The sequence below is a fragment of the Pezoporus occidentalis genome, unplaced genomic scaffold, assembly GCF_034315485.1.
Source record: "Pezoporus occidentalis ecotype Australia unplaced genomic scaffold, CSIRO_AGI_Poc_V1 ctg13, whole genome shotgun sequence".
In the NCBI taxonomy this organism is placed as follows: Eukaryota; Metazoa; Chordata; class Aves; order Psittaciformes; family Psittacidae; genus Pezoporus; species Pezoporus occidentalis.
In genome coordinates, this window is record NW_026913103.1 from 10232652 (window position 1) to 10260546 (window position 27895).

Genomic DNA, 27895 nt, shown 5'->3' on the forward strand with positions numbered 1-27895 from the left:
GATGTGAGAGTAAGCCTTGGCATTCTTTCTGAGGCTGATTCCTCCTCTGTCAAGTCAAACATATTCTTCTGTCTTTAACTCGTACCATGCTGTTTTACCTCCTCCCAGTTAAACTGATCAGTTTATCAGATTCATATCATAAGGGAATGATCTTAGGGACAGAGTTTGTACTTGTAAAACAGCCTCAGCGGTTTCTTCCCTTGGCAGAGCACCAGCACAAAGGTGGTTTGTACTGGAGCTGTTACTCATTTGTTTCCATGGCTTTTTTCACCAGCTGAGATGTGGGAAGAACACCAACACGCTGTAATGATTATGTCAGCTGCCAGAGCACCGAGGAAGAGGAAGCACAAACATTGCAGCCACGACTGAAGAGGAGCTGGAGAAGTGAGGAGAAGATAACAGCTTGGCAAAATACTGCCTTTGGCACAGTCACAGAAATCCTGCAAACACACATCGCATCTGCAGAGCGGGGAGGGCACCAACCTCCCTCATGGACAAAACACACATGGAGAGCCCTCACCCCGGCAGACCAACACTGACCCCACAAAGAAAGGGTCTCATGGAGGAGCCAAGCCCTGCAGGAATGTCCTTTGTCACCTTCCCTGGGGCGACAGTTTGCATCCGTGTCACCATCATGGCTGGGGGTGATGGTGAGGGTGATGACCACCTGAGATGGTTAGTGTCTCCAGGTGTGGTCCAAGTGGGAGTTTCCTTTCCTCCCTACACAGTCTTACAAAGTCCTCCTCAGCACTGTACCTGAGCACCTACCAATATGCATTAGATGCTGAGGCTTCTATCTGGTGCAAATGATCTGGCCTTTCTCTTGTCCAGCTCCCCAGACAGTGTTTTCTCTCCTTGCCTAACAGCTAAGTAACTCTGCCTTTCCTGTTTTGTGGAATGGCAGCTCTCCTGAAACTCCAGATTAAAAAAGAGCAGTAATTTTGCTTGGAGGCTGCAGCAATCACAGCCTGTGCTCAGCACTGAAGGTCTCCTCGCAGCAATACCCATAAAATGTGGTCATTATGCACCTTAATAAGAAAAGTTTAAAATTTCATGGTTGAAATGAATTTGGACCCTAATAAAAGTCCAGATAAAATGGAAAGAGCCAGGAGGCTGGAGAGTTTTACAGCTCTAATGTTCTGTCCCATTTCCCAAAATATATTTGTTCAAGTAAAACAAACTGTCATTACAATTAACTTCTCCTTTCATTTCCCTCTCTGAATTCCCTCTAAGCTAAACACACAATTTTCTTCTATAAATCTGCATGACAAGTAGAGCAGTAAAACCTCTTTCTTTTTTTTTCCCCACATCATTTATATGCATTTTGCATGGATTGAGCTGCCAAGCTCTTTTCCCTAAGCCAATTTCTATGGTTGCAAGTGCACAAATCCACACCCGGACACCCCTACAAATCCTGTGGGAGAAGTCCAGTTTGCACAACTGGCCGAGATAAGTCTGATTTGTTTTCTCAAAGGCAGGAAATCTTAAAAATCAGGCACTGAATTATCTGTTAATGGCTTTGCTGCTTGCTCCAAGGATTGGGCCATGCATGGTTGCCCTGCTTCCTGGGTTCCCCTTTGGCATGCCTTTCGTGACATGCCACTAATACAGTCCCCATCTCTCTGGTGCTGGTAGCATGAGTTGGGAGGTGGTAGGACACCTGGAGGCTGTGCAAGTCTCCTTGTGTTGGTGTGGAGAGGCCTCTGCCTGGTGTTTCTTTGCCCTGGGCCGCCACAGGCATGTGGCTCGCACATGAAACTCTGGCTAAGGACCACCTGATGACACCCATGGCCAGAACTGAACCCAAACCTCTAGAGAAAACAGCTGTATCACTGCACTGCACCACCCCACAGCTGGTGGGGATGCTACCGCTTCTGGCAGAGGATAGCTTTTTCTTGCCCAAATCAAGGAGTGCTACACGGTGAAGTGTGATGCCCAGGCACTGAGCGTCTTGGGACAGCGGGGTACTCTGATCCTCACCTCTGCAGTGAGCTCTGCTCAGCCTGGCAGTCACACCTGCAAGAGCTGGACACTAAGAGCAGCACAATGCTTATGCACAATGTCCCTCTCAACCCTTTGTGCTTCATCTGAAATGGCAATTCCTCTTGACCAGGAAAGTAATGACCCCGATACATTATTTCAAATGTCATTTTTTGCAAAAGAATTAGTCAGCTTAGTGTGAGACTGGATTACATTTTAATTCTAATAGTGCTAAAGTCTTGCTGGTTTTTAAATACATTTGTCTGTTCTTTAAATTTCAGCAGGGCAGTATCGCACTTAGTTAGACTGTACCTTGCTGTAATCTCTCCGCTGTGGAAATTTGACAGACAATAGCCACTGTTCAGTGGTCTGGGTATCAGCCTCACCCGTGCACATTTCCTTTAGTCCTATTGTCTGCATTAGGGATAATAGCTGAGATTCGGCAGCCGGCACCTCAGAGCCCTTTTATCTTCCATTGCTGCATGTGGAGACAATCTTTTCAAAGGCACAAAGGCAGAATTATATGACAAGTTCTCATTTATAGTCAAATGGAGATTGAAATATATACCTGCCATTTGGGCTCCTGAAAATGTGCCCTTAAATGTAATTACTAACATTTCTTCAGTTGTGGGCTGCAGTTTCCACAAAAGGTTTCTGAAGCTTATAGCTGCTATTAACAGCTCCATTTTCCCAAGGAGCCTTGCATACTTCAAAGTACTTGTATGCTTCCACTACATTTCTTCCACCTTTTGAGATGCTTTTTATTTCAAATCTATTACAAATGAGCTGTTTATTCAAATCATTTATCCCTGGCCATTAGCTCGTAGGTAACAGGTCTCCAAACAGAATTAAAACACCATTTTAGAGTTCACGCCATGAAATGGAGTCTTCTCCACCATTTCCATCTGTTATTTTATTACCAGGTTTGATTACAGCCATCAGCACAGTGGATTGTACCCACTGTACAATAAGTTTAGCATCAGCCTTTCTTGCAAACTTTTCGACACTTCCTTTTCAGAAGGAAAATGTAAGAGAGCCCGTAATTTTTGCCAATACCTCCTTTTCTTGGCTTTTGGCTAGTAGTGAGAGCCTTCTTTTTCTTACTTCAATATAGTAAGTGTTCTGGGCACAATAAATAGTAATTCATGTACAATACATTACAATTTCATATATGTGCAGTATTTAATATAGGTATATGTCCCAGTGTCTTAGTTATATGCTACCTGCATATATATTATACATGTATGTATATATCTCCATATAGAGTTGCTTTCTTTCAAAGTCATGATTTGGTTAGAAACAGAAGTACAATGGAGCCAGATGCAGAATGAGCAGGGCTGACATTTTCTCTCTTTATAATTGAACCAGGTTATTCAGAGAAGGAGTATTCACCAGTGAGATTTACCCAAACCCTTTGTGCGCTTCTGAAAATCCTGTTCTTCGGTAGGTTATTTGTCCAGATGCTTCAAGCTTCACAGAATTGGGCTGTATCCATCAAACAGTGCTCGGAGCCTAGCTTCAGGCACCATTTCTCAAAACATTGGTTGGATCTTGCAACTAGAAGTTAGGCAGTGCTCATGGAGTCTCTTGGAATCCAGGGAAGATGAAAGGTGAAATACATTCTCACCACAATACTTCAAATATTTGTCCTAGTTTCATGTCTAGACACTCTTTTAATAAGCAGAAAACCACAATTCATACGCTGCCTGAAGGAGATGCTTTGGGTTTATTTGAATCTATACATTTAATCTATTGTTTTAATGAATAATAAGCGTAAGTGGTGCCTAAGAGAGAGAATATTCTTTTCTCTTTAATGAAAAAATACCCTCCTTGATGGATTTATAGGCTGTATTTTTGTGTCTGGAAGACACAGACATCAATCTCTATCAGTCATGCACACGTGCATATAAAGTAGCAGTAAGGTAGCCTCTCCAAAAGATGTTTATTAGGTGGCATTTAAATGACAGGCAGCACTAGCAAAGAGATGATAGGATGTAAAGGACTGTCTTTGTCACCACATAACTTCTAAGGGAACAGGAGATGTAAAAAACAAACTGCAAAGTAAACACTAGGATATCTCTTTTTTGTATGCCAGGATGCATTATTTTTTGACAGTGCTTGCTTATTGGCTGTTGGGCTACATTTATCTCTAGTTTAATTATGATGTGGGGGAGAAACATACTTTCTTCCAGCTGGACTGATTCAGAGGACACATTGAAGAACTTATTGGTAACTACAAGAAAAACCTTTGAATTCCCACTGGGTGTTCTGCTCAGAAATCATGACTGTGCCACACACACGCTAGTTAAGCAAACTAAGCCCCTCAGCACCTCATGAGACAGGTAAACATCATTGCTCTCCACCTTCCAGATGGCGGAGAAGAGGCACTGAGAAGTTAAATGGCACATGCCATGGGTAATGCAGAAACACTGGCAAAACTGGGGGCACAGGAACCCAGTTTCTCATTCCCCACACCAGCGACTTCACGGTGCAGTTCTGCTGCTTTCCCCCAGCAAAGGTCCTTTCCCTGCCCCATCCTGCTGCAGCGTTGCTTCATTTTATGCTGCTAATGCTGAAGAACATACACTGGTTATGTTCAGGCTTTAACCTCTCAAAAGGGAAGTGCTCTATTTCTTTAGCATTTTTTTTGTGTCTTTACTATAGTGATCTCCACTTCTTGATGTGAGATGTATCCAGGTTTCAGGTCGAAGAAGAATGATGTGTGGTAAACGGACTGACCTTGTTGGTGGCTCAAAAGGACAGAAGTGGCAGTCTGGGATACAGGGCAATGCTTCCTTTCAGATGCTGTTCTTCCATGGCTCCTCTTCTTGCCAGCGTATTCAGATCTGTATTTTCTTACTTTTATAACCAGACAGACCTCCATTCATGTCAGTTATTATCATGGCCAGTTAAAGGCAACACAGTTGTTAATTTCAGTTTCTCTCATCAATTTTGTTTCCAGTATATCAGTGCAACCACCTGTGTGACTTGGGCAGCAATATTTGAGGCACAAGGGAAAACCTGGTTATTGGTGACAGCCTGGAGCTGACGCCCTCTACCGTCTTCTACATCCATTGAGATACAGGACATAAGAATTCCTGCTAGGGTAAGCAGAAAATTCCACATGCCTATAGTCATGGGTTTATTAGTATTTTCATTTGCTTTTCTTTTATTCATGTGATTTATCTGAATCTTCATGGTTCAATCTCAGTCAAATGTACAACTTAATCTTATCATTGAGTCAGCTTCTAATCTCAGTCCTGGGTCTTCAGGATCTGCCCACCCTTCTGAGTTTCAGCTTAATAACCAAATATTTTGGTTAACATAATCTCTATCACAGCCAAAATGTCATGGTGTTTTCTAAAAACAAGGAGCACACAGACCTAGACATCCTTGTATGTTGCTTGTGCTTCTGCATTTGGGTTTTGTGGTCAGTGTCGTCAGCAAAGGAAAGGGAGATACGACAGGATGAAAAACGAAATGCCAACCACAGAAGATTATTACAATGCTCTCCAGCAGCTTCAAAGGACTTACATCGACGTTGGCCCTCGCAGTGTTATTCTTGGCCATTTAATCTCTGACATGCCTATGTTCCCCCAGAAAGAGGTTCTGGCAGACATCTCTCTGTTTATCCAAAATACCTGAACAGAAGGACAGTGTGTTGACTGGGAGAGGCATATTGGGATATACAGTTTCTTTGTGGGCTGCACTTTCCTCACAAGGATGAGGAAAACTCTTGAAAGCCACCAGTGCTGCCCTCAAAACTGTTTCCAGCTACTGGAAAGAGAAAATCATGGTCCCAGAGATACTGCCCATTCACCTTGTGCTGACTGTACATGCTTACACACCAGCGTCCCGTCTCATTTTAGAAGGCAGATGCTACATATCACATGCTGTGCTCAAGTAGTATAGAGAACACCTGTGTAAACCTCCCTGTTTTCATTACCCATGTACCCTAGGAGCTGTCTTCTGTGAGTCTCTAGCCTTCTTTGCTCTGCATCATCATCACTCCTTACTTCTAATCCAGACAAAACATGCCCACCAACTCAAACATACCACCTGCACCGTGTAACCAACCCAGCTGATCCTGGCTAGTAGACTGTCTTGATGGTATTGGTTGAGATCCTATCTGGAGAAAGCAGAGTTTGGTCCCTGAAAGGAGGTCTTTTTTGAAAAACGGTGCCAAAGAAAAATAAAAAAGCAGAGATTTGAAAAGGAAAGGCAACATTTAGGTTCCTTGTAGGAGATGCACTGTCCAGATCTTCCCTTGCAGGTTGCATTTGTCTAACCTGTGACAGCCCATGTGAACACTCTCTCTGGTTGTCCATTGCACAGCAGGCACCACCAGTGTGGCTGTCCCCAAAAGAACATAGAGCACCTTTGGGGTTAATGGTGAGCACATATTTTCAAGTATGAGAAATTACACTTGTCATAAAGCGAACAGGAGCTGGGGTGTGGGTTGGAAAGCAACCAGCACAACAGGTTCCTCCGCGATGTCTGTGCATGGAGTTGCCTGCTGGAGGATGCATCCTCTCCTTTACCCTCCAAAGAGGCAATAAAATAATCAGTTTTCTGGCTTTTCATCCAGATTAGGCTGAAAAAGAACTGACAAAAGAGAGTTCTGTAAATGCCTTCTGCTTCACTCACTGCACTGACTTAGCTAAAGACAGACCAATATATCAAATTGAAAAATATATAGGTGCCTGGAAATATTAATCTCGAGTATTTATCAATTGCATGAGTGTTCTGGATGATGCGCAAACCCACATGGCCCTTCAGGCCTCTCTTCCTTGATGAATTAGATTCATTGCTCATAGTTAAGTGCACAACCATCTTTTCTTGTTTTTCTTCCTCTGGGACCATCTGGTTTCTTGTATATCCTGCCAGGCTGTTGGCATCAGATTCACTGTAGTTTCCATCCAGCATCATAGTTTTTGTATGAGGTATTCCACATGCACATGGAAACTAGAAACATAAGCAAGAAATATAGTTGAACTTTGAATGGACACTTTAGCAACAGAAATGATGCCTTTTTATTAACAGACAGCTTGTAAACAGTAGAGCTTGACATTTTAGTTGAGGCGCTCGAAGTTTCTCTTTAAGCATAAAAGTCACTTGGGTTTTTTTGCTTGTGTTCTGAAAGGAAGAGACGTGACTTAGCTGCACTGCTTGGACAAGTATCTTTGCAACACATTAGAAAATGCTTTTGCAGATATAAAAACCAGCCAGGTTTTTTTAGCTAGCTCTCTTCAGCCTTGCTGGCTTGAGATTCCTTATTTTGCAGTCTTTGTGTTTATAAGCATTCAAGGACAAAATGCATATTTTATCCATGGAAATGGCTTATCTAGTACATGTTATGGGGGGAAAAGGGCCAAGTTCTAGTTTTGCAGATGCGTGTTTTCTCTGTAAGTCTGATTTTAAACCCAGAAAAGGACCAAATTAAAAGCCTAATGTAAAATCCCGGTCCTGTTGAAGCTAATGTCAAAACTTGCACTGACTTCAGCAGCACCAGCATGCATTCTAGAAATCTAAAAAAACCCAGTGAATACAGATAGAATTTTGAATAGCAAATTCTGTCTTCTACTGATTAAAATCTGCAGGTTTTCCATCCCAGCAATATGGACTAGATATTTGTATTAAATGAAAATGAACTCCAAAACCTCCTTCCTGGTAGGAGTTTCTGCCTCTGATCCCCCAGAGACTGCTTTCCTTACCAAAAAAATACTTTGTCCCCAGTTCTCTTCTCCACCAACTTTGGTGTGTGGGTTTCCCAAGGACTTGTTTTGAAGTTCAGCTAAACTAATTAAATATGTATACACAGAAACGTATATATCCTGGATATATAGATACAGATACAGAAAGTACATATGCCTGAATACTTAATATTTGGGATGGCACTGCAAAACTCTGCGCTCAAGGTTTTTCTTCAAATTATTTAACCACCAGTAGACATAGTTTATTGAAAACCTGGAAATCAACTTAATAATTGTTTTTTTGCATTCTAGTCATAACAAAATGATAGGGTATCAGCAGAAAAAGTTTGCAGCCCATTTGCTCTAGTTGTCAGACCCATCACTCCAGGAATTTCTTGGAGCACTCCGTGGGAGCAGCTGAACATCTGTTGGGTTCCAAGATGTATTTTATAATAAGCAGGTGTACCTCAAATAATACCAAACCAGAACCACAATAACAACAAAGGGAAGAATTACATCAGGCTCTTTATCATCAAATGATGACAATGATGACAGGTCCAGGAGATGGTAGGTGGATGGGTGGAAGGGAAAGCTGTTAACAGCAATAAGCTCATTGCTGTAGGACCCAATACAGCAAGAAATTCTGCAGATTTCCTCTTAAACCTCAGATCAAATTATTATTCCTGTGGCTTCACGTACATGTGGTAACAGTCTCCCTTATGGACAGGGGAGCCTAACATACTGGAAACCCACCTCCACAGAGTCTTAAATCACCCTCATCTGCACATAGGTGCATACTTGTAGAAGTATGTTACATAATTTCACCCTGCAGCAATTTTAGTCTATGTCTACACTAATAAATTAAGCACTGCCAAAGAGCCTCCCTGGGCATGGGAACTCAGCTGACAATCCTACCAGAGTGTCAGACTTGTCTCTGGCCTGAATGTCCAGGAACCAAAAGGTTCCCATGTACAATCTGGAATAAGCACAGACCACAGACTATTTGTCACAGACAATTCACAGCAACCTCACTGATATTAAGGGGAAAGAAGAGTTAGTTTTAGATACTAAGGTTTTAGTTTAAATACTCCTTGGTCCCAGGCACATTTTATTTCTTAATGTAAACATACATTTTCTCTCAGCAGCCTAACATTCATATTAAGATTTTTGGGGTCTTTGGTAGGTGAGCAGCATTGCCTGACAAGATCTACATTTACAGTGAGATATGTCTCTTGTTTCTTCAAGAGCACTCACCTACATTTTGCTTCAGTCCTTTCAAATAATGCTGCTTATTATCTCTACTCCCACTACCATCACTGAGGATTAATATCGTCACATGCTGAAGACTGGATAGAATACTGTATCTTGTGTAGTAAAAACTCCTTTTCTGAATACAGAATTCAGTGCCCAAGACTCAATAAAGGGCAGATTTGTGATGAAAATAACATCACTGGATATGGGAAAACATTCCTGAAAACTCTGCAGAAGAGTAACACATTCTCTCAGTTCATCCATCCAATACCGTTAAAGACGAAGGAGAAGGAGGGTGGCCCATAAAAAAAAATACAGGTTTATTCTAGGCAAGTCAAACTTAGAAAGAAAGATTTCTGTTCTTTCCTGTGTACTGTCAAAACACAATCTTCTTTGGACATGGGAAGTCTGAGCAGGGAGAACACTGCTCATGTGCAGCAAGTAAGACACACTCGGCTTCAACTGCTTGCATAGAGCATTTCCACGTTGTGCTGCAGAGAACTGCTGGGCCCTGGATGAGGACTAGGATGGGGGGAATATACAATCAAGCTACTCAGGACCTGTTCAAGTAGCTTTCCAGAACCACAGTTGTTGAGAAGGCCTTGGAGAGGCCTTAAATGTATTCCAATCGCTTTTTAAAGTTTATCTAACTAAACTTTTGCTGAGATGTCAGCTAGGAAAGGTGCTGGGCTGATAGGTTGTCTATTCTGTACTTCACCAAAGTCATAGGAAGAAGTACAAGGGGAAGAGGAATTGCAAAGCCAACAGAGTAGTCCAGAGAGGGAAATGTCAAATCATATTAAAGTGGGTGTCTGCACTGGCATTTATGAAAGGCCGATATCAGGAGTCAAAAGCAGTAGGTGACTAATGTTACCTTTAAACTAATGTGGGGTGTTCCTAACTGGAAGAAAGAAGCTGTAAAACATGGTGATGGTCTGGGTCTGTGGGGACATAAAAAATTTGGTCCCAAGCCCTAATGTTAAGGTTCAGAAAGTGATGGTGCTTAATTAGAAGGAAGTGCGGCTCACAGATCTGTAGGATAATTCAGGCTGGAAAGGACCTCAGGAGATCTCTAGTCCTATCTCCTGCTTACAGCAGAGCCAGGCTGCTCAGGGCTGCTTGTCAGGTCTTGGAAAACTCCAAGAATGCAGGATGAGACCGACCGTAGCACATTAAAAAGTACAAGCGTAAACTTGGCTGAGCGCTGTTTGTGTTTGGTAGTGGGGAGCAATTCCACCATTACATCCATTGGATTCAGTTTCCAGACTAGAGCTGAGCGTAGAGGGAGGAAATGAATTTGTTCTAAGTAACAGCTCTAGCTTAAAAATACAGGAATTGTGGCAGCTGCAGTGAAGTATCAGATTTGATACTTTCCTCGATTGTCATCCACACATAGTTCCACACTACAGTCTTCCCAGTTCAGATCACACTCTTCTCTGAAGTTTCTATGAAGACCTATGAGACCACCTCTGCTTTTTCTGATGTTAGCAGGTCAGTTTTAGGTGAAGTGGCCTAAGATCCAATTATATCCACACTGATGTCAGTGTTTCACATTTGTAGATACAAATATAAAGACCAGATCAACTGTAAGAAAAAAAAGTATGAACAAAAACTCTTCTCACCCTCTCCCGCAGTTTCCTCTCCTTCCGCTCCTGCACCGTAGTCAGGTAATTCACAGCCGCGTATTCCAGCACCGAGAGGAAGACAAACACAAAACTGACCCACAGGTAAATGTCCACTGCTTTGATGTAGGAAACACGAGGCATGGAGGCATTCACCCCAGTGATGATCGTGGACATGGTCAGCACAGTGGTTATCCCTGGAAAGAACAAAGAGAAATTAATATTATGGACTGCTACAGCCCATAGGGCTTTTGTCTCAAGAAAAACATGCTCTAAGAGATGTTAGATATGAAACAGATTTGTTCTGCCAATGCAGAACTGTTTCACTGCTTTCACTTCTGTGTGCAATGATTGGGTTTAGTTTTGAGGAGCAACAGAGCAGCCATAATTTTGCTAGGAACTACATTTAACTCCCTCCCTAACATCTTGGGTTTTAGCACAGTGCTTAGGGTCAGGTCTGCTAAGACCAGTGGTGAGGACTCCTGTTTGCTATCTGTACCAATCTGTGTTACAGGCACTGCTAGAAAGCAACCTAGTATTGTTTTCTGGTCACACCTAAAGAGGATTTGGTCTAAATCACTGATCTTAAAAGGGAAGTGCAATAATGATAACATGTTTTGCATGAAACCATGGAAGAGTAAAGCATTATGTTTTTACCTCTAGGAATATTTGTCTACAGTTCAAGCTGTGGGAATCAAAGTTTTAAACAGCTATGGGATTATGCATCTAGATGAGCCTCAGGTGAGATGGTTTAGTGTGAGGTGTCCCTGCCCATGGCAGGGGGGTCCGAACTAGATGATTTTAAGGTCCTTTCTAACCCTAACTATTCTATGATTCTATGTGTACATGTGTATGTGTTTATTAACATATGTATTTATGCTTATATGCATATATATGTAGATGTGTTTATGCTTATATACATATATGTACATGTATTTATGCTTATATACATATTTATGTGTGTGAAGATGTATATACATACACATGTGTATGTGTATATACATTTAGACAAATAAAGATAAAGTCCTGCAAAATAGTATATACTTTGGATTGCTATGGAGAAAAAAAAAAATTTACAAGTTCCAAAAGACACTTAAATAGAGAAAACAGAACAAAAAGCAACCATAGCTACTTCAGCCACTTCAGAAGTGAGCACTGTAAACACAGCTACTGTTGTTCCCCTTGCATCAGCATCAAAGTTATTTATTTTTAATAATATCCACTGAACACATTTCTCTCAGTGGAGCAGACTCCTGACTGCCTCGTCTCATGCATTTGCTGCAGCGCATAGCTCTCTAAGAGAGCCAAATTTGTGGGCTAAAATACTGTGTTTGCACTTTTAGTATTGGAAGCCTTACATATTAACATTCAGAGATCTATCCTGTTACATTTTTGCCTTTCTCTAACCTATGCATGCAGTGATAAACAAATCAGCTCTTTTATGCTCAGCTGATAGAATTTCCTCCAATCCTGATGTAAGCAAAGCTCCTCCTGATGGGCTTTAGTTGTCTAGATATATCCAGAGAGGCAGATTGGTGTTATATTATATTAACCATCAGATAATGCAAACATATGCTTGCCCAACATCTTTAACCATCAAAATGAGCAGTTTCCTTTCCTGCCAAAGCTGGTACATTCAAAGACTTTTGCGTAGTCATGTCTTGTTGCAGTTGTTCTCACCCAAAGAGACTCTGGCAGGAACTGCTCGTCGGTCGATCCAGAAGGACACCCAGGACAACATGACCATGAGGGTGGCAGGGAAGTAGGTTTGGAGCAAGAAGAAGAAGATGTGTCGGCGTAAAGTGAAGTTTATATAGAGGCGATTGTACCACCCTTTGAGACAATAGAAAAGCCAGAATCAGTGAGAACAGCCTGGCTGGTAGGCACATGGAGGAAAGATCTTTCTATTGATCTGTTATTTCTAACGGGTAGTAAAAAGAGAAATTGATCTTCCAAAACACGTACTGTACAGGCCATGAAGACTACATTTCAGTGACACACAATTCCAAGAGCTCTTTAAGAAGTAAATACGGCATTAGGCTTAGCAATAGCATTAAACAGAAAATGCCAATACCTGTGCTACTGTAGAAAGCCAGTCTTGATGTAGTGTGGAATTTTTGTATCAAAAACTGAGACAAAGAAATCTTTTCATCAGTTTTCAGAGATTCATTCCCATTTTTCCAATACAGCATCAGATCTTCATCAGTGTAAGCATCTCAGGGAAAGAAGAGACATGATGTGATGTGACTTTAGCTTGGAGGGGGGGAACAAAAGTTACCAGATTCAGTCCAAATTAACAAACATGAACACAGAGAATGGATTCAGAGCAGCCATGAGGAGAAGGCCTTGGATGTGTTGGTTGACAGAAAGCTCAACATGACCAGCAGTGTGCGCTTGCAGCCTAGAAATCCAACCATGTGATGGGCTGCATTTGATTTACTGAAGTAACTCCAGAGAGCATGCCTTCGGTGAATGGCAGGGGGGCTGGAACTAGATGATCTTCAGGTCCTTTCCAACCCTAACTATTCTATGAAAAGATGTGTGACCAGAAGGTTAACAGAGGCGATTCTCCCCCTCTGCTCTGCTCTTGTGCTCAGATCTGGGGCCCTCAGAGTAAGAAGGACATGGACCTGTTGGAGTGAGTCTAGAGGAGGGCCATGAAGATGGTCAGAGAGCTGGAGCACCTCTCCTATGGGGACAGGCTGAGAGACTTGGGCTTGTTCAGCCTGGGGAGGAGCAGGCTCCAGGGAGACCTTAGAGCAGCTTCCAGTACATAAAAGGGCCTACAAGAAAGTTGGAGAAGGACTTTTTACAAGGGCATGTGGTGACAGGACAAGGGAGAATGACTTTGAACTGACAGCAGGTTTAGATTAGATATGAGGAAGAAATTCTTCACTATGAGGGTGGTGAGGCCCTGGCACAGGTTGCCCAGAGGAGTTGTGGCTGCCCCATCCCTGGCAGTGTTCAAGGCCAGGTTGGATGGGGCTTTGAGCAACCTGGTCTAGTGTGAGATGTCCCTGCTCATGGCAGGGGGATTGGAGCCAGATGAGCTTTAAGGTCCCTTCCAACCCAAACCATTCTGTGATTCTGTGCAGAACGAAAGGGCAAGAGGGTTGTTTGTAGAGGAAAATTTCAGTGAAATGTCTGGGAGGACCACAAAACAACCTGATGTTGTCTTGGCACAACCTGATGTTGTCTTGGCACAACCTGATGTGTCTTGGCACAACCTGGAGAAAGTTTACAGAACAGCCACAAAAATCTCACTGCTTACATCACTTTCTCCACAGAACAATTCCCTGCCAAAGAAGCTGAGTCCAGGTCACAGCATTTGCAGTATCAGAATTTTACCATACATAAAGCACATTGGTGATGAAGTTTAGAGGAAAAGCAATGATCATTAGAACCGTCTGTGACATTTATGTCACTTTCAAGTGTCATTGTATTACTTGAAAACACCACCTTCCCAGCAGAAACAACAAACAGAGCAAAACTTCTCCCCCAGATTTCCCATCAGGAAGCTGCTGAGAACCAGTGTATGTTGAACATTTCTGTTGGTGGGTTTTGAGGTTTTCTTTCAAAAGTGCCATCTACTAAAATTAATGAAGGATGATTTCCTTGCAAATTCACCTGCCTTGCAGCATAAGGGCTAGATATACAACACAGTAAGTCAATAGGAAGACTGTTAGTAACCCTGATGAACTACTTTATCAAGCTCTAAAATAGACTGTGTTCTGAAATATGTCATCTGTGTTTGTGAAGCCCCCCATGGAGCACATTTAGCTAGAAACACAGGTACCACGTACAGCTTTCCAGCTCCAGAGAACACGTTTGAGAGTCTAAGGGGAAGCGGCTGAAGTCCATGTTGCACATTGCTGTCACTGTGATCCTAGAAGTTAAGAATGAGAAAAGCTGGTTTCCATGAGGAGCAATAAGGGAGAATGTTATCATAAAAAAAAAAAAATAAAATCATTCTGCAGCTCTAAGGCCAGTAATTATGTATAATGTTAGCATAAAACCCCCAGGAAAATGCCCACCAATTCTCCAAGACCAAGCAAGACGTATTATACAAAGAAACTCCAAAGGACGCTGTAATTTCAATGTCTATCAAGCACTCTCTCAGATGTTAAAGTAATACTAATGTCAGTACAGATTCTTCCATTGTGGTTTATATCCAGCTATTTCCCTACAAGGCAACAACATAAAATAACACCACCATTTACATTCAAAGGTTCTTTTATGACCACTTTGATTAAAGTTTCCTGATTTCCCCCATTGCTCAGTTCCCTCTGTAGTCACCCCAACAATGACACAAGCCTGAGGAAGATGACCATCCTCATTGCAAGCCACAAAATTCCTCCAGTATGTACATTATTAAGGCAAAAGCAGTTTCTTTCAGTCCATGAGCAAATTCTTCTAACCTGGGGGGCGTATTCCTGGGGCAAGGAGTTAAAACGGGTGCAGGTGCCTTTCAAAAGGTGAGATTATTTTTTGCCTCTGTTAAATTCATGTCTTAGAGCTGCAGCATTATTTACTCCAGTTTGTAAATCAGTCCAGTTGTGCACAACATTACATAAGTTTTCCAGTGGGTCAGTGAACTTGCTCTTGTGGACAGATTTGCAGTGGCACTCCTGATTTAGTAGAGGCAAATCAGCTCTGAGTCATCATTTCAGAGCCCGACATATGTTGGCTGTGACCATTTTTTTAGATTCACTGCAGACGCTGATAAAGAAGTTTTCTTTTTTGACCCTTTTTCTGTTCCAGGAATTGTGATCCAAACCCTACTCTGACCCTGCACACTCATCTCCCCCCAGAAGCACACGCTGTTCATTTTGACTATAAAACTAGAGCAAAATTTTGCCAGATGATAAATCTTAAAGAAGCTTTTTGGGGATATGCCCCAGAAGGAATTCTGGAGCAATGACCTCTCCCAGTTGTGTAGCATTTCAGCATCGTATAACTCAGCCTCATTACAATGTGCTATTTTCTTTCCTCGGGGTCACCTAAACTGTGGCGTAAGCTGCGGGCATTAACAATTTGTTAGTCAAGGACAGCACAGAAACTCAATTCATCAACAAGATATTCCTCAATTAAAGGAATGATAGGCTGAGAAAGTTGGGGCTGGAGAAGAGAAGGCTGAATGGAGACCTCATAGCAGCCTTTCAGTATCTGAAGGGGGCCTATAGGGATGCTGGAGAGGGACTCCTCATTAGGGACTGTAGTGACAGGACAAGGGCTAACGGGTTAAACCTTAAACAGGGGAAGTTTAGATTGGATATAAGGAGGAAATTCTTTCCTGTGGGGGTAGGGAGGCACTGGAATGGGTTGCCCAGGGAGGTTGTGAATGCTCCATCCCTGGCAGTGTTCAAGACCAGGTTGGATGAGGCCTTGGGTGACACAGTTTAGTGTGAGGTGTCCCTGCCCAAGGCAGGGGGTTGGAACTTGATGATCTTAAGGTCATTTCCAACCCTAACTATTCTGATTCTATGATTCTAAAGTACAGTGTTCAGATGGCCTTGAGCCCAAGGCACAAATGAGGAATGAAAAGTCCCTCAGCCCAGTGCCATCCCCATGAAGAGATCTCAAGACACCTGAGGGCATTTTCGGAACCACTGAATACCCATGTGTGGTCAGCTGGATCACACTCTGACTGTCCTAAACACCACCAAGCCCAAATACCATGCAGATTCCCGTGCTCCTTGGATTTTATGTATCAAATTATCCACTTAACTCTTGCTCAGTCAGTTGTGGTTAACTTACATCTTTGCAACTGGAGACTGGCCCACTTCTGGAGTTATATATACACACACACTTTATTAATCACAGGTATATTGCTAGTGGTGATTTTGTGGTAGTTTACTTGACAGTGGTGATTTTTGTGGTATTTTTGGTAATCTGTGATAAGGTAGAGAAGTTCAGGGGATTAAGCCTTCATGTCCTTGTGTATTACAGAGTCCTGCAAGCCCACAGTCACGATCTGTATACCCCTGCAGGCCAGGTAACCCTTCAGGTCATGACAGATGTGCCTCAGGATTCTTCCAGCACACAGATCTGCTAGAAAACCAGGGAGTGTAGGGTGTCTTTAACAGTCATTTCAGTTTCAGTAAATGTAAACCTTTACATCAACATGCAAATGCCAAAAAAAAAAAATAGAAAGAAAAAGGAAAAAAAGTGTTTCTAAACAGGAAGCAAAATAGGATAATTATAGAGGTCACCATCTGGTATATCATCAGCTTCTAGTTTAATCACACACTGACCCCGGGACAAACATTCCTGCTCGACTAAGCTCTCCTCTGACTGCAAACAGCTGGGGGGCATGCTTTCCCTGGGAGGAGATTATCCCGTAACTGCCCACAGCATGGTTTCTCGCAGTTTCCCATGGATCTTTTTGCACTGGACTGTGCTGGAAAACAGGGCTTTGCATCAGCAGTGGGAATACCAGGGCTGGCAGTAGCAGTCCTGGTGATCACCGAAGCCATGCTGGAGCAGAACTGACAATGAAGCCCCAGGGGATGCTCAGGAGCAGCAGGGCTGCACCATTACCTCATGCTGTAGAGGACATGACCATCAGGGAACACACGCAGCATGATGTTGTCTGTGGTGGTATCATGAATGAAGGACCTTTTGGAATGCACAAAGAAGACATCAGGGACCCAGATCTTCTTCACCAGCCTGCCATCGAAGGTCATGCTCTTGTTGGTGGTGCTGGGAAATGAGAGACGCTCATCCTTCCAGTAGTGCCTTAAGTACAAAGTCATAGTGAAATCCTTCACAAGAAAGGAAGAGAACCAAAGGAGGGTCTGTCAGTGTTGCTCTTTCCATCTAGGAAACACCAGAAAGAAAACTCACTCCTACCAGGTAGATGAAATCCCTCCCCTCTAAACTTCTGTTTATTTCCTGGTCTTTGTGAATAGATTTTCCTGACAAAATAATTTCAGCTAAAACAAAACATAAACAACCAATGAATGTATTACAGTGCCCAGTAATGTTCAGTCCCAAAAGGAATATAAATAAGCCCCAAGAGAAGCAGTCCCCTGAGGAAACAATTCTTCAGTCCTGGCAAAATTATCTTGAAGGACTATGATATCAATAGCATGTTCAAAATTAGCTTAATTTACCCCCGAAGGAACTAAATTGTTGCAAAAAGCAACTAAATGAGGGAACTGTTTTTCCTATGATACAAATGTATAAATAAATCTCCTTTTTAAGCTCATTGAGGGGGCAGGAGCTCCAGTCACACAAAGGAAAACATCTGTTAGTTGATCCCAACCTGGCAGCTGCTTGCTTTCGGAGCTGAATCTACTCTCTCATGCTGAGAGGTCAAATACACTTGTTTTCTTTATAGTCCCAATTAAGCGAGTGGTTATGGGAGCCACAGCTGCCAAGTCCAGGCAGGCAGCAATCCCACAGGCTGGGATCTCTTCCTAAACACACAACAACTGCTTTCTGAAACCACCACCTGATTTTGTTTAGTCAGTGACAAACCTTTGGCTAAGCTGACTCTCCATTTCAAAGGGCTGCCTGGCAACAGTCTTGTGTTGCCAATAGGTTTTCATGGATTTGTCAAAGAAGTTTATTGTCAGCCCTCAGCTTGCTGCCCTGCAAGGGGCAGAGCAGGCCAGACACCTCCCCCTCTGACCGTGGCAGAAATAAAGTAAAATATAATCCTAATAATAAAAGGAAAAAAAAAGAGAGAGGAGAATAAAACCCCAGAAAGATGAATGATGCACAATACAATTGCTCACCACACACTGACCAGTACCCAGTACCCAGCCTGACTCAACCAATGACCAGCCCCTTCTGGTAACTGCCCCCAATTTCTATACTGGGCATGACGTGCTGTGCTATGGAATACCCCTTTGGCTAGTTTGGGTCAGGTGTCCTGTCTCTGCTTTCTCCCGGCTTCCTGTGCCCCTCCTCACTGGCAGAGCATGAGACTGAAAAGTCCTTGGTCAGAGTAAGCATTAGTGAGGAACAACTGAAACATGGGTGTGCTACCAGCATTGTTCTCAGACTAAAGCCAAAACACAGCACTGCATCAGATACTAGGAAGAAAATTAACTCTGTCCCAGCTGAAACCAGGCCAGCCAGGCAGCTGATATGCCTCTGGGCAGCTCCATCATCAGAGCACAGTGGGACAGGAACCAATGTGGCATCAGTCAGACATCCCTTAGGAAGCAAGCTTTATAACAAACTGAGAGAATGGCAGTACCTGCTGAAGGCACAGCAAATGAGCATACACAGGTGCCCGGGCACTACTTTGCATGCATCCCCCCACATCCTCTCTTTCAGTATCCAGGCAGGCAAGCTTCCTTGTTTTAATCAAGATGTTCACCATAGTAAAAACTATCACCTAAAGCTCTTCCTTTAGGTCTTCATGTTTTGTGTAGACTAGTGCCTCCCCTTGCTGAGAACACCTTGAAACCTGCTGAGAATTAGCAACTTCATATGTTTCTTCCTCCTTTTTATTTAATAAAGAAACGAAGATATTAAATCACAATTGAACTTGGCGCAAATTTCCTGAACAGCATCATTGGTGACTGAAAGCCTGTTCCCACACACCAAATTCCACTGTGGCAGAGGCAGTTCAGGCACTCACACACCCTGGTGAAGTTACTCCCAGCGATGAAGAAGGAGCAGCTCCTCCTCATTTATGTTGCCAACTTAATTTTCTAGTGTGCCTCCAGAACTCTGCATTTTAAACAAATGAACTCAACTGTTCCCCAAGGAAGAAAACTTGCAGTGAGCGTGGCTTGCGTGAACTTCACCATGTACCTTCAAACCTTCTGAGGCAGCTGCTTGTATTTTTGGTTGTGATAGATACTTCATAGCACTGATTATTCTCCCAGTTAAGGTCCCTTTTTCTATCATACTTTTGATGCTTACCTGAAGATACAAAGATGAGCCTTTGATCACCTGGTGTTATCAAGTATTTGGCTCTATCACCCTCTCTGAATTTGCCAAATGCTGCCATTACTTTCACCCAACCAGTAGTCTGACACCCACAGATTTCAAGTGGGAGGGTTTTTTCATGACTAGAAATAACTGAGACTTAAAAGAGGATTACGCACCATGTCGACCTCAGAAATACTGTCCAAGCTTTCAACTTGCACATCCACCCCAACAGGAATTGCAGGGCCTGTAGAAGAATGAGATTTACATATGTAAATAACTGCTCTTTTATGTAACCTGTATTTATTTAGCACTATGAGGTGGCATGGCAAACATTTCTGAACTTACATCATTCATTTCTGTCCATGATTCTTCATGTGGGGGCTGGAGGAAGGGTCAGTGAGTAAACATGTAAGGCCCCTTTGAAACACTGCATTTTCTTCCCCTTGGCATTTGCTGCAACACTGACTCTCTGCCCTGCTAATCCAGAGCCTGGATGAAATGTTTGCATATGTTCACAAAAATTGAACCATCCCACCATAAACCTTCGGCCTTTATGAACAAATTTAGCCCAAGAACAGGCGACTGAGAAGAATAAACTGCAAGCAATGAGCTCTTCCTTGGGGGTTTCTCATTTCCTATCAACAAGGCAAGTTACATTAATCTTTGAAGAGCCCACCACCATTTTGATTTATATGCCTCACTGATATTATTACTTTTACATAGCTTTAAAAGTAGCAACTAGACAATTCACAAAGATTAAATAAGCATAAAATAACTTGTAATAAATACACACTCCTTTATTACTAGAAACCCTGTATCAAAATTTCATTGTAGACTGCTGCTCAGCACCACCATTTCCAATTTAAATGAGTGTTGCCCCCAGCAATGAAACCAAAACATGGCTAACCCAAGCACTCTTAAATGGCTTTCAGAGACCATATAGCAGCCCTCAAGTACATGAAGGGGTCTACAGGAAAGCTGGTGAGGGAGTTTTTATGAAGGCATGTGGTGACAGGACAAGGAGAAGTGGCTTTAAACTGACAGAGGGTAGATTTAGATTGGACATCAGGAAGAAATTCTTCCCTGTGAGGGTGCTGAGGCACTGGCACAGGTTGCCCAGAGAAGCTGTGGCTGCCCCATCCCTGGCAGTGTTCAAGGCCAGGTTGGACGGGGCTTTGAGCAACCTGGTCTGGTGGGAGATGTCCCAGCCCATGGCAGGGGGTTGGAACTGAATGAGCTTTAAGGTCCCTTCCAAACCAAACCATTCTGTAATTCTGTGATTCATTGACTCCTAGATGCTTACAAACACCTATGTATCACATTGAGACACAGTTCTGCACTTCATGCTTGAAAAAATGCCAGCAAATATTTGCTCATTCTTATTGGTGTCTTGGTGATGTCTGTCCAAGCTGCAGGGTGTATGCAGGAAGATTTACCTGGGGAGAAATTCCAATTAATCAGCACTCGGGTGTTTCTCAAGAGCCCAGAGACTTTGGTAAGGTTTTTCACTCCCATTACATGAGCCTATCTTGTTTTCTTTCAGTGGCTGACTTATTACAAGGAATCACTGGAGGCCAAGGAAATTCTCACCCTGGAAGTGTTCAGTTTCCCTTCCTCCAGGTATTCCCCAAAACTCACAAAGCCCCAGTCTGCACCCACTGATGAAATGCAGGACAGGTTGTTACAACCATGTCTAGCAGCAAGGCTGAGAAGTGCTGAAGATTGTTTCCTTCTTACACGCAGGGTTTCACAACCCAGGTGTGCTCATTCAGCAGGTGAGAACAGTCTTCAGACCCCTCCCCAAATTACACAGGGAATGACTCTGAGCAAAGGGTGAATCTGCATAGAGGAGCGGACTGAGGTTGCTGTGGGACCTGCTGTAAGACTGTTCAGCTCACTGACCCACCGAAAATTAACCCCGCCACAACAAGCAGCAGCAATTGGGCTGTTTATTCCCAAGACAGTGACTTGAATCAGCCCAGGAAAAGACCTGTCAGGTGGCCAAGTATGTCACCAGGGCCAGAGGAGACAGGCAGGGAGGGGGTGGCCGCTGAGAGAGCCCTCTGCCTTTGGTGGCACCAGCTCAGCTCCTGGGACCATAACTGCCTGGGGCTCCAGGTGCTTTGCCCAATTCCCCATCAAATTCCACTAGGGATGAGCAAACAAAAACCTCTTTATTGACAGGGAGCAGAGGATGAGGAAGGTTCAAATCGGAAGGGAAACAAACAGCTGAGATAGTATGTGACACACTAGTAGGTAGCCTAGATTATCCCATTAAATGTAAAAAAGCCCTCATTAGGTACCTTTTCCTTTTCATAAACAATATTTTATCAGTATTAATTCTTTCCTCAGAGAGAGGAAATAGAGAAGGAGCAGCTTGAAGAATTACAAGCAGCAAAAGACCTGAATACTGGACCACTGGAGAGCTCTCAAAGCTCAGTGTCCTCTCTAGGATGTTCACTGCTGGGTGGGAAGGTAAATGGATCCTTGTGAAAGCTGTGGAGAAGAGGAAGCAGTGCTGCTTTGCTCAAAGACTGGAGCCCAGCAGAGCTTTTCAGCTCATACTTCAAGGTCTCTGAAAAGTGTCAGGCAAATTCATGCGATTATTCAAATTAAACTTGAGCTCAAGTATTTATAGATCAAGGTCTAGAAAAAAAACTGTATAACCTTCAACAGAAGCATTTCTTCCAGAAAACATGTCAACATCCATTATCTCCGCCACTGTCACAGCAATATCTTGCAGAACACACATCCTAATTCAGCAGGACTGATACAACCAGAAAGCAAACCCCGCACTCCTAAAGAACTCCTAAAGAACTTCATAAAAGTCACAGAATTCCACTTGCAGCATGGAGATGAACCCACGAATAAACTATTTCCCTTGCATCTCAGCACAGTGGCAGCTTCTAAGCAAGCTCAAGACACTTGCACAGTCATTAATAAATTTGACAATACAGAAGCTGGAAATAGAAAACAGGAGATTTTCCTTCCAAAGGAGATATTTATATTTGCATGTTGAGAAAGGATTTAAGTGACCTGAAGCACAATCTGGGGCTGACGGGAGTGCTTGTGCTTTCTGTTTTATTGCGCAGTATGCATTAGCCCCACAATTTCTGCATAAGATTTACCTGGGACATGATGCAGCACCCTTGCATCTTCTTGCTGTAAAGGTAGCGCCTGCCAAAACTGCATCAGTAAATTCCTGCATATCAGTGTCCTTGCCTCAATATTTTGATGCAAGCACAGTAAGGCAGAGCCTCATTGCCTTGAGGCAAGGCAATAGTTTGATTTGAAAATAGTTTGAATAATTTTGAATAGTTTGATTTGAAAACTGGGGTATTAAAAACATTCTCAGGAGCCAGCCTGTCAGAGTGTTTGTGGCTTTGTGTGTCTTTATTTCTTTGCCAAGTTCACAACCGGTTGTCCTGCGGATCAGCGGCAAGAGTATTCCCTCATTTCTCTTTCCCCTGCATTAAGCTGCTCTGTTTTGTGACAGACTTTTCAGTGAAAGCCATTACTTATTCAGCTTAGGTGCTGCATGTAGAAAAGGAGATGTTCGGAATACTTTTAGAGAAGACCCACTGCATCTGCATTCAGTGGTTGTACAAGGAGAACAGACAGTCCCAGCAACTCTCCATTTTGGGTGGGTTCTGGCACTGACAAGACTTTGTGGCTTGTGCCTTGTTTCTCCTCGCAAAAACTCCAGTTTGAATGCCAGACTCTGCCCCAAGCTAAATGGGACATCTGGTCTGGGGCTACCCCCTGCAGGGAACACAGGAGGTTTCCACAAGTCCTGCTCAGGAATGACTGAAGAAGGTGCCCAGCGTCAAAGCCTGTCATACCCCAGTGTGTCTCGGCACCTACACCCAGCCACTGAGGAGCAGCATGAAAGCTGCAAAGAGTGAATCAGTTCCCAGACAGAAACAGGTACTGGACACAAGCATGGGGGTTATTTTTAACAGGCTTTGGAAGATAGGGAAGAGCATGTACCATGGGAATGCCCGGAGTCAGTTTTCCACTCCAGCTCTGAGACTAAACCTTTGTGACATCTCTATTTTTTCTCTTTGGCAGTGATTTCAAAGGCTCATTGTTTCCTCTCTGTCCCCTCATCTGTCTTTGAAGGAGTGAGGCAGATGTAGGCCCCGAGATAAAAATATCTGTGTGGGAAACAAGCAGGTTTTGAGATTTCTTTGCTGCCAGATATTTAGTGTGCACCCAGAGAGGCTTGTAAATGTCCATCAGAGATCCCATGTCTGCAAGCTGCAAAAGTCTTCAGTGTTTCTTCATGTATGTGTGTTTGTGTATATATTTCTTTTTTTAATGTATACATATACATATGTATATATATGTTTAGGACTTCTTAGGTGTGGGTGGCTTCAAGGCAGCCACCATTGAGATGTGCTCATTAGCTGCAGAGAGTTTCTTTCCTCTGCATCTCTCTGACGGCTGGTCATCGAAGGAGAAGCAAGCTTTATCCCAGCCCTTGATATGAACACTAAGTGAACTACATCATATGCTCTGTTCACCCCACTATTCATCCACCCTGACAAAAACGCTGCCCAGAGAGGGCAGCAAGGACCAGCTGATGTTAGGCTATAAGGCTATGAAGAAATATAATAAAAGTGCAGCATTAGGCTGCTCCTCAGCAAAGAAGATACAGCTATTTTAAGTATCAACTAAAGCCGCTTATTCACAGGCTCCCTGTAAAATACGAGATGCCATAGATGAAATGCTTAAAATGGATGTTTAAGGAAGACAGCAAAACAAACATTTACATAATCTTTAGATATTAATATTTGTAAATAATACCTGAACATCTGCTAGCTAGAACAGGGTCACTGACATGGAGATAACTCCGTAAGGGTCAAAAACAACTGCTGTCCATTCTAGCGTATGGAGGCTACCTTGAACGTCAGCAAAGCAAAAAACTTTGTCATTCCCACTGTACCCAATAGCCTGTCTCTAATGGGCTGAAAGCAGGCAAGGCAGCCGTGCTTACTGGGTTGTTAATAACACAACTTACACAACATTTGCTTGCTCACTTGCAAACATACTTTTTCTTGAAAACCCCTTCACCTTTCTCTAATGTTTTTCCTCTGTTTCAGCTTGCATAACCCCAGCCTGCTCTGTCCAGTGCTCAAAGCTGTGCCGAGCTGGCAGCTTGCTGACTGTCCTCTGCAGACCAGGAAGAGTCACTGCGGCCAGCATAAAGCAGCTACATCCCCTTTTTAGCTTAAAGCTCAGTGGTGAAGCTGTGGGCTGGTCCACCAGAAACATTGAAGGTTAAGAGCTGCCCATTACTCCATTAGGCTTGGGAACCATCATATCTGGAGTACTGAGTTTCTTTGTAACCTAAAGTCACTCACAATTTCCTTATGATATAATTTATGTTTTCCAGAGCTGAGTTGCCTTTCCCAACTTCACCATAACATCACAGGCCCAGTGCAACCCCATGGGGCTGGGCTCTCCATTAGTGTTCCTCAAGCTGCTCTCACAAGGCAGCAACCAGTTAGTCACACACATCCCACAAGCTCCCCTACTCTGCTTTTGCAGTACAAAAGCCTTCTCATCCTATGCAGGTCAGACCACGGCAGTTTGACTGGCACTGCTGCAGCTACAAACTGGAAAGACTCACAGTGCATAACAAATCACTGTGACTGCCTGACGAATAACATTACAGAAGAGGATCACCTCCTACCAGACTTTTGTTTTCTTTCCCTTACATATTTTTCCATCTGGCTTATATCTGTCACTAAAAATACACGGCACAGTTCTGAAGCTGTGCAAAACCTGTGGCACCCGAGCTATTGCTGTGACTGTAACTCATGCTTTCCAAGGCTGGAGCCTCAACAAAGCCATAGTGCTCCTTATCACATTCAGCTCCTGCACAGCTTTACTCATACCCCAACTTTGTCTCCTGTAGCTCTGAAGATAAAGAGGTTTTGATCAAAAATTAAAGAAATACTATGGTTTTTCTTTATAAAGAAGGCTGTTAGGATTTTTCTCAATAGTTTTTTGGTCAGAGTGGTAACAGCTTCAGTGAGGAGGGATCAGCACTTCCAGTCTATCCACGCTGGGCATTCAGAAGCGATCAACCAAGCCCCAAAAAATGAAGTTGGCTTTAAAAAAAGATTAAATCTGAAAACCTAACTCAGCATCCTCAGCTTTAACAATCTGGGTTTCTCAGGGTTTTGAACCTTTTGCTTTGAAGCTTTCCTCTGCTACCTAGAAGACCAGCAAAGTTCCCTCTCTGACACCAGCACTGGTTTTTGCCTGCTGAAGAGAAAGCCTGATCCTTTCCTGTTGGGACAAACAGAGTTTGTCACTGGCTTCACTGGCTGGAAAAACCATTTACAGTTAAAACCAACTCTGTTCAACCTAAAGTCACCAAGACAAACAAGGATCCCATAGCGGTGCTCTCTCTTTGAGCTATTTTTCTCTGCTTGCTCTATTCCCTCACATTTTAGTATGACAAAACATGGTGTGGACGGACACCCTCAGTGAGTCACTCAGTAGTGACTGCCATCTCATGAGCTGGAAAGAGGCAAGTATTTGGGATTCTCCTCCTTCCCACTGCCATAATTTACAAGCTGCACATGGTCCTGTCCATTCAGTGCTTGCAACTACATACAATGCATGCTGTATCTGTCCTTGGGGCTAGCCGGGATGCTCCTCGGCACCAGAAACACCATCTCCCAGAAACATCAGCACCAGCCTCGTAGCAAGTAGTGAAAATGCTCAGAAGACAATGTATTTGCAGAAAGATTATTATATGATAGTGGCTCCTATCTGAGCAGAGAAGAATGAAGCCAAGAAAAGTTACTGCTTCAAAAGCAGCCACAGGAGCTTCCCAGACTGCTCTCTTTAAAGGCCATAGGGAGAGAAGAGGAGGACAGAGAATCTACAGGATTGCAAGTAGCTCTTTGCTTCGCAGTTTGATCACATCAGCTGAAAAGCTCATTGCAATATCCCAACTACAACATTAAAACCCACACCCTATTCACCTTCTGAATAGAGTGAAGCATGGACTGGCACATCCTGAGCTCTGGGGAACACTAGCCAAAGAAGAGCTAGCTTAGCAACAGGGAAGGGTTGTAGGAGCTGTACAGAGCATGGGGGGCTGTGAGGTGTGAGGCTGCGAGGATGAAGCATTTCTGAACTGCCTTGAACATCTCCTAAAACCACCCAAGCCCTTTCTCTTCACACTGGTGCACCTGGCCAGAGGTTTGCGGTTGGTTTTTTTCATTAATTAATTACTTTTATTTAGCTAATTAGGTTGTATTTAATTAGATGAGCATGAAATCAAGACAACTGCTTTATTCTCACCTCCAAAAGCTGGCCGCATGGTGAAGTCGTGGTCATCGACCCTGAGAAGCTGCTCTGTCTTTCCTTTCCAGGTTTTGGTCACGTCATGGTTCCTTTTATAGATGTGACTGCAAAAGACAGCAATCGTGTTGGTCTGACACCTCTGTGCCCGAGCAGCACTCTGCGGCCAACCTCTGCCAGCCCGATCCCAGAACCGCTGGAACAGCTGCTTCGTGGGGCAGCCCCAAGGAGGAAGAGGGGTTGCTTCAGTACAAGTAGTTTCTGTGCTTTGTCTTCTGACTTTAAACAATGACAAACCCACCCATTTCCCTCCACAGCAGCAGGAAAAGAGGGTTTTTACCTAAGGAAGGCAGCAAGAGCTGCAACGCTGCACTTTTCTGAATACTAAGGGCGGAAATACTCTAACTTTTTATTTGAGAGATTCTACGGTAACAGTACAACAGGGATGACAAGAAGTTTAACCAACCATTCTGTTAGCTGTGAGTCCTGGATTTTGTGCACCACTTGGCAGCCTGTACATCAGCACAAATGCCCTCAATTTCATGCAAATAGGTGTCGCCAATATCCTTCACCCAGTTTTGCATATAAATGACAGAGAATGACAGATCCCTGGAAAATGTGAAAAAACTACTATCAAAGTACAAAGCCAGGAGCTGTTACTCCATGAGCACGCTCCAGTTTCCTATGCAAAGCCCAGGCTCTCCAGAGCATAGTGTGAAGCTGCACCGGGCAATGACCACAGCAATGATGCACAGGGCAGTTATTTCTTTAAGTCATACTTCAATTTGTAGAGGAGTTGTTATCAGAGAGGTGGGGCATGCAGGAGTAATGGGAAATTAAACATGACAGCTTCTAATTAAGCAAACATTACCCATTCCGCATGCAGACTGAATACCGCTTGTAAGGAAAATAACATGTTGCAGCTCAGTATTAATGTAGAACAAAGGGAAGAATTAAGGATGCACAGACAGCACTTAACCTGGCACTTCTTAACTTGGGTTCCTACTTCCACATCCCTAACCTGCCTTTTGCCATATTCCTTTCCCATGCAGGCACAGGCTCAACAGTGCACTTCTGCGTACACTTAGCAGATTACTGTCTCACTGCCTGCAGGACCAGGTACCCAGGCCC

General features: G+C 43.3%; 1 protein-coding gene across 1 annotated transcript in view; it reads right to left on the reverse strand.

The window, feature by feature from the left end:
• Positions 1 to 2140: 2140 nt before the first annotated feature.
• Positions 2141 to 27895, reverse strand: part of LOC134158448 (gamma-aminobutyric acid receptor subunit rho-2-like) — a 28508-nt gene continuing 2753 nt past the window's right edge. Inside the window, exons 2-9 of the mRNA XM_062608381.1 lie at positions 26765 to 26871; positions 19615 to 19682; positions 17087 to 17310; positions 14350 to 14432; positions 12621 to 12761; positions 12227 to 12379; positions 10547 to 10743; positions 2141 to 6945 (exon numbers count right to left, since the gene is read on the reverse strand). Of these exons, the coding sequence (XP_062464365.1) occupies positions 6637 to 6945; positions 10547 to 10743; positions 12227 to 12379; positions 12621 to 12761; positions 14350 to 14432; positions 17087 to 17310; positions 19615 to 19682; positions 26765 to 26871 (1282 nt within the window). The 3' untranslated portion in view covers positions 2141 to 6636. The remainder of the gene's footprint in view (positions 6946 to 10546; positions 10744 to 12226; positions 12380 to 12620; positions 12762 to 14349; positions 14433 to 17086; positions 17311 to 19614; positions 19683 to 26764; positions 26872 to 27895) is intronic.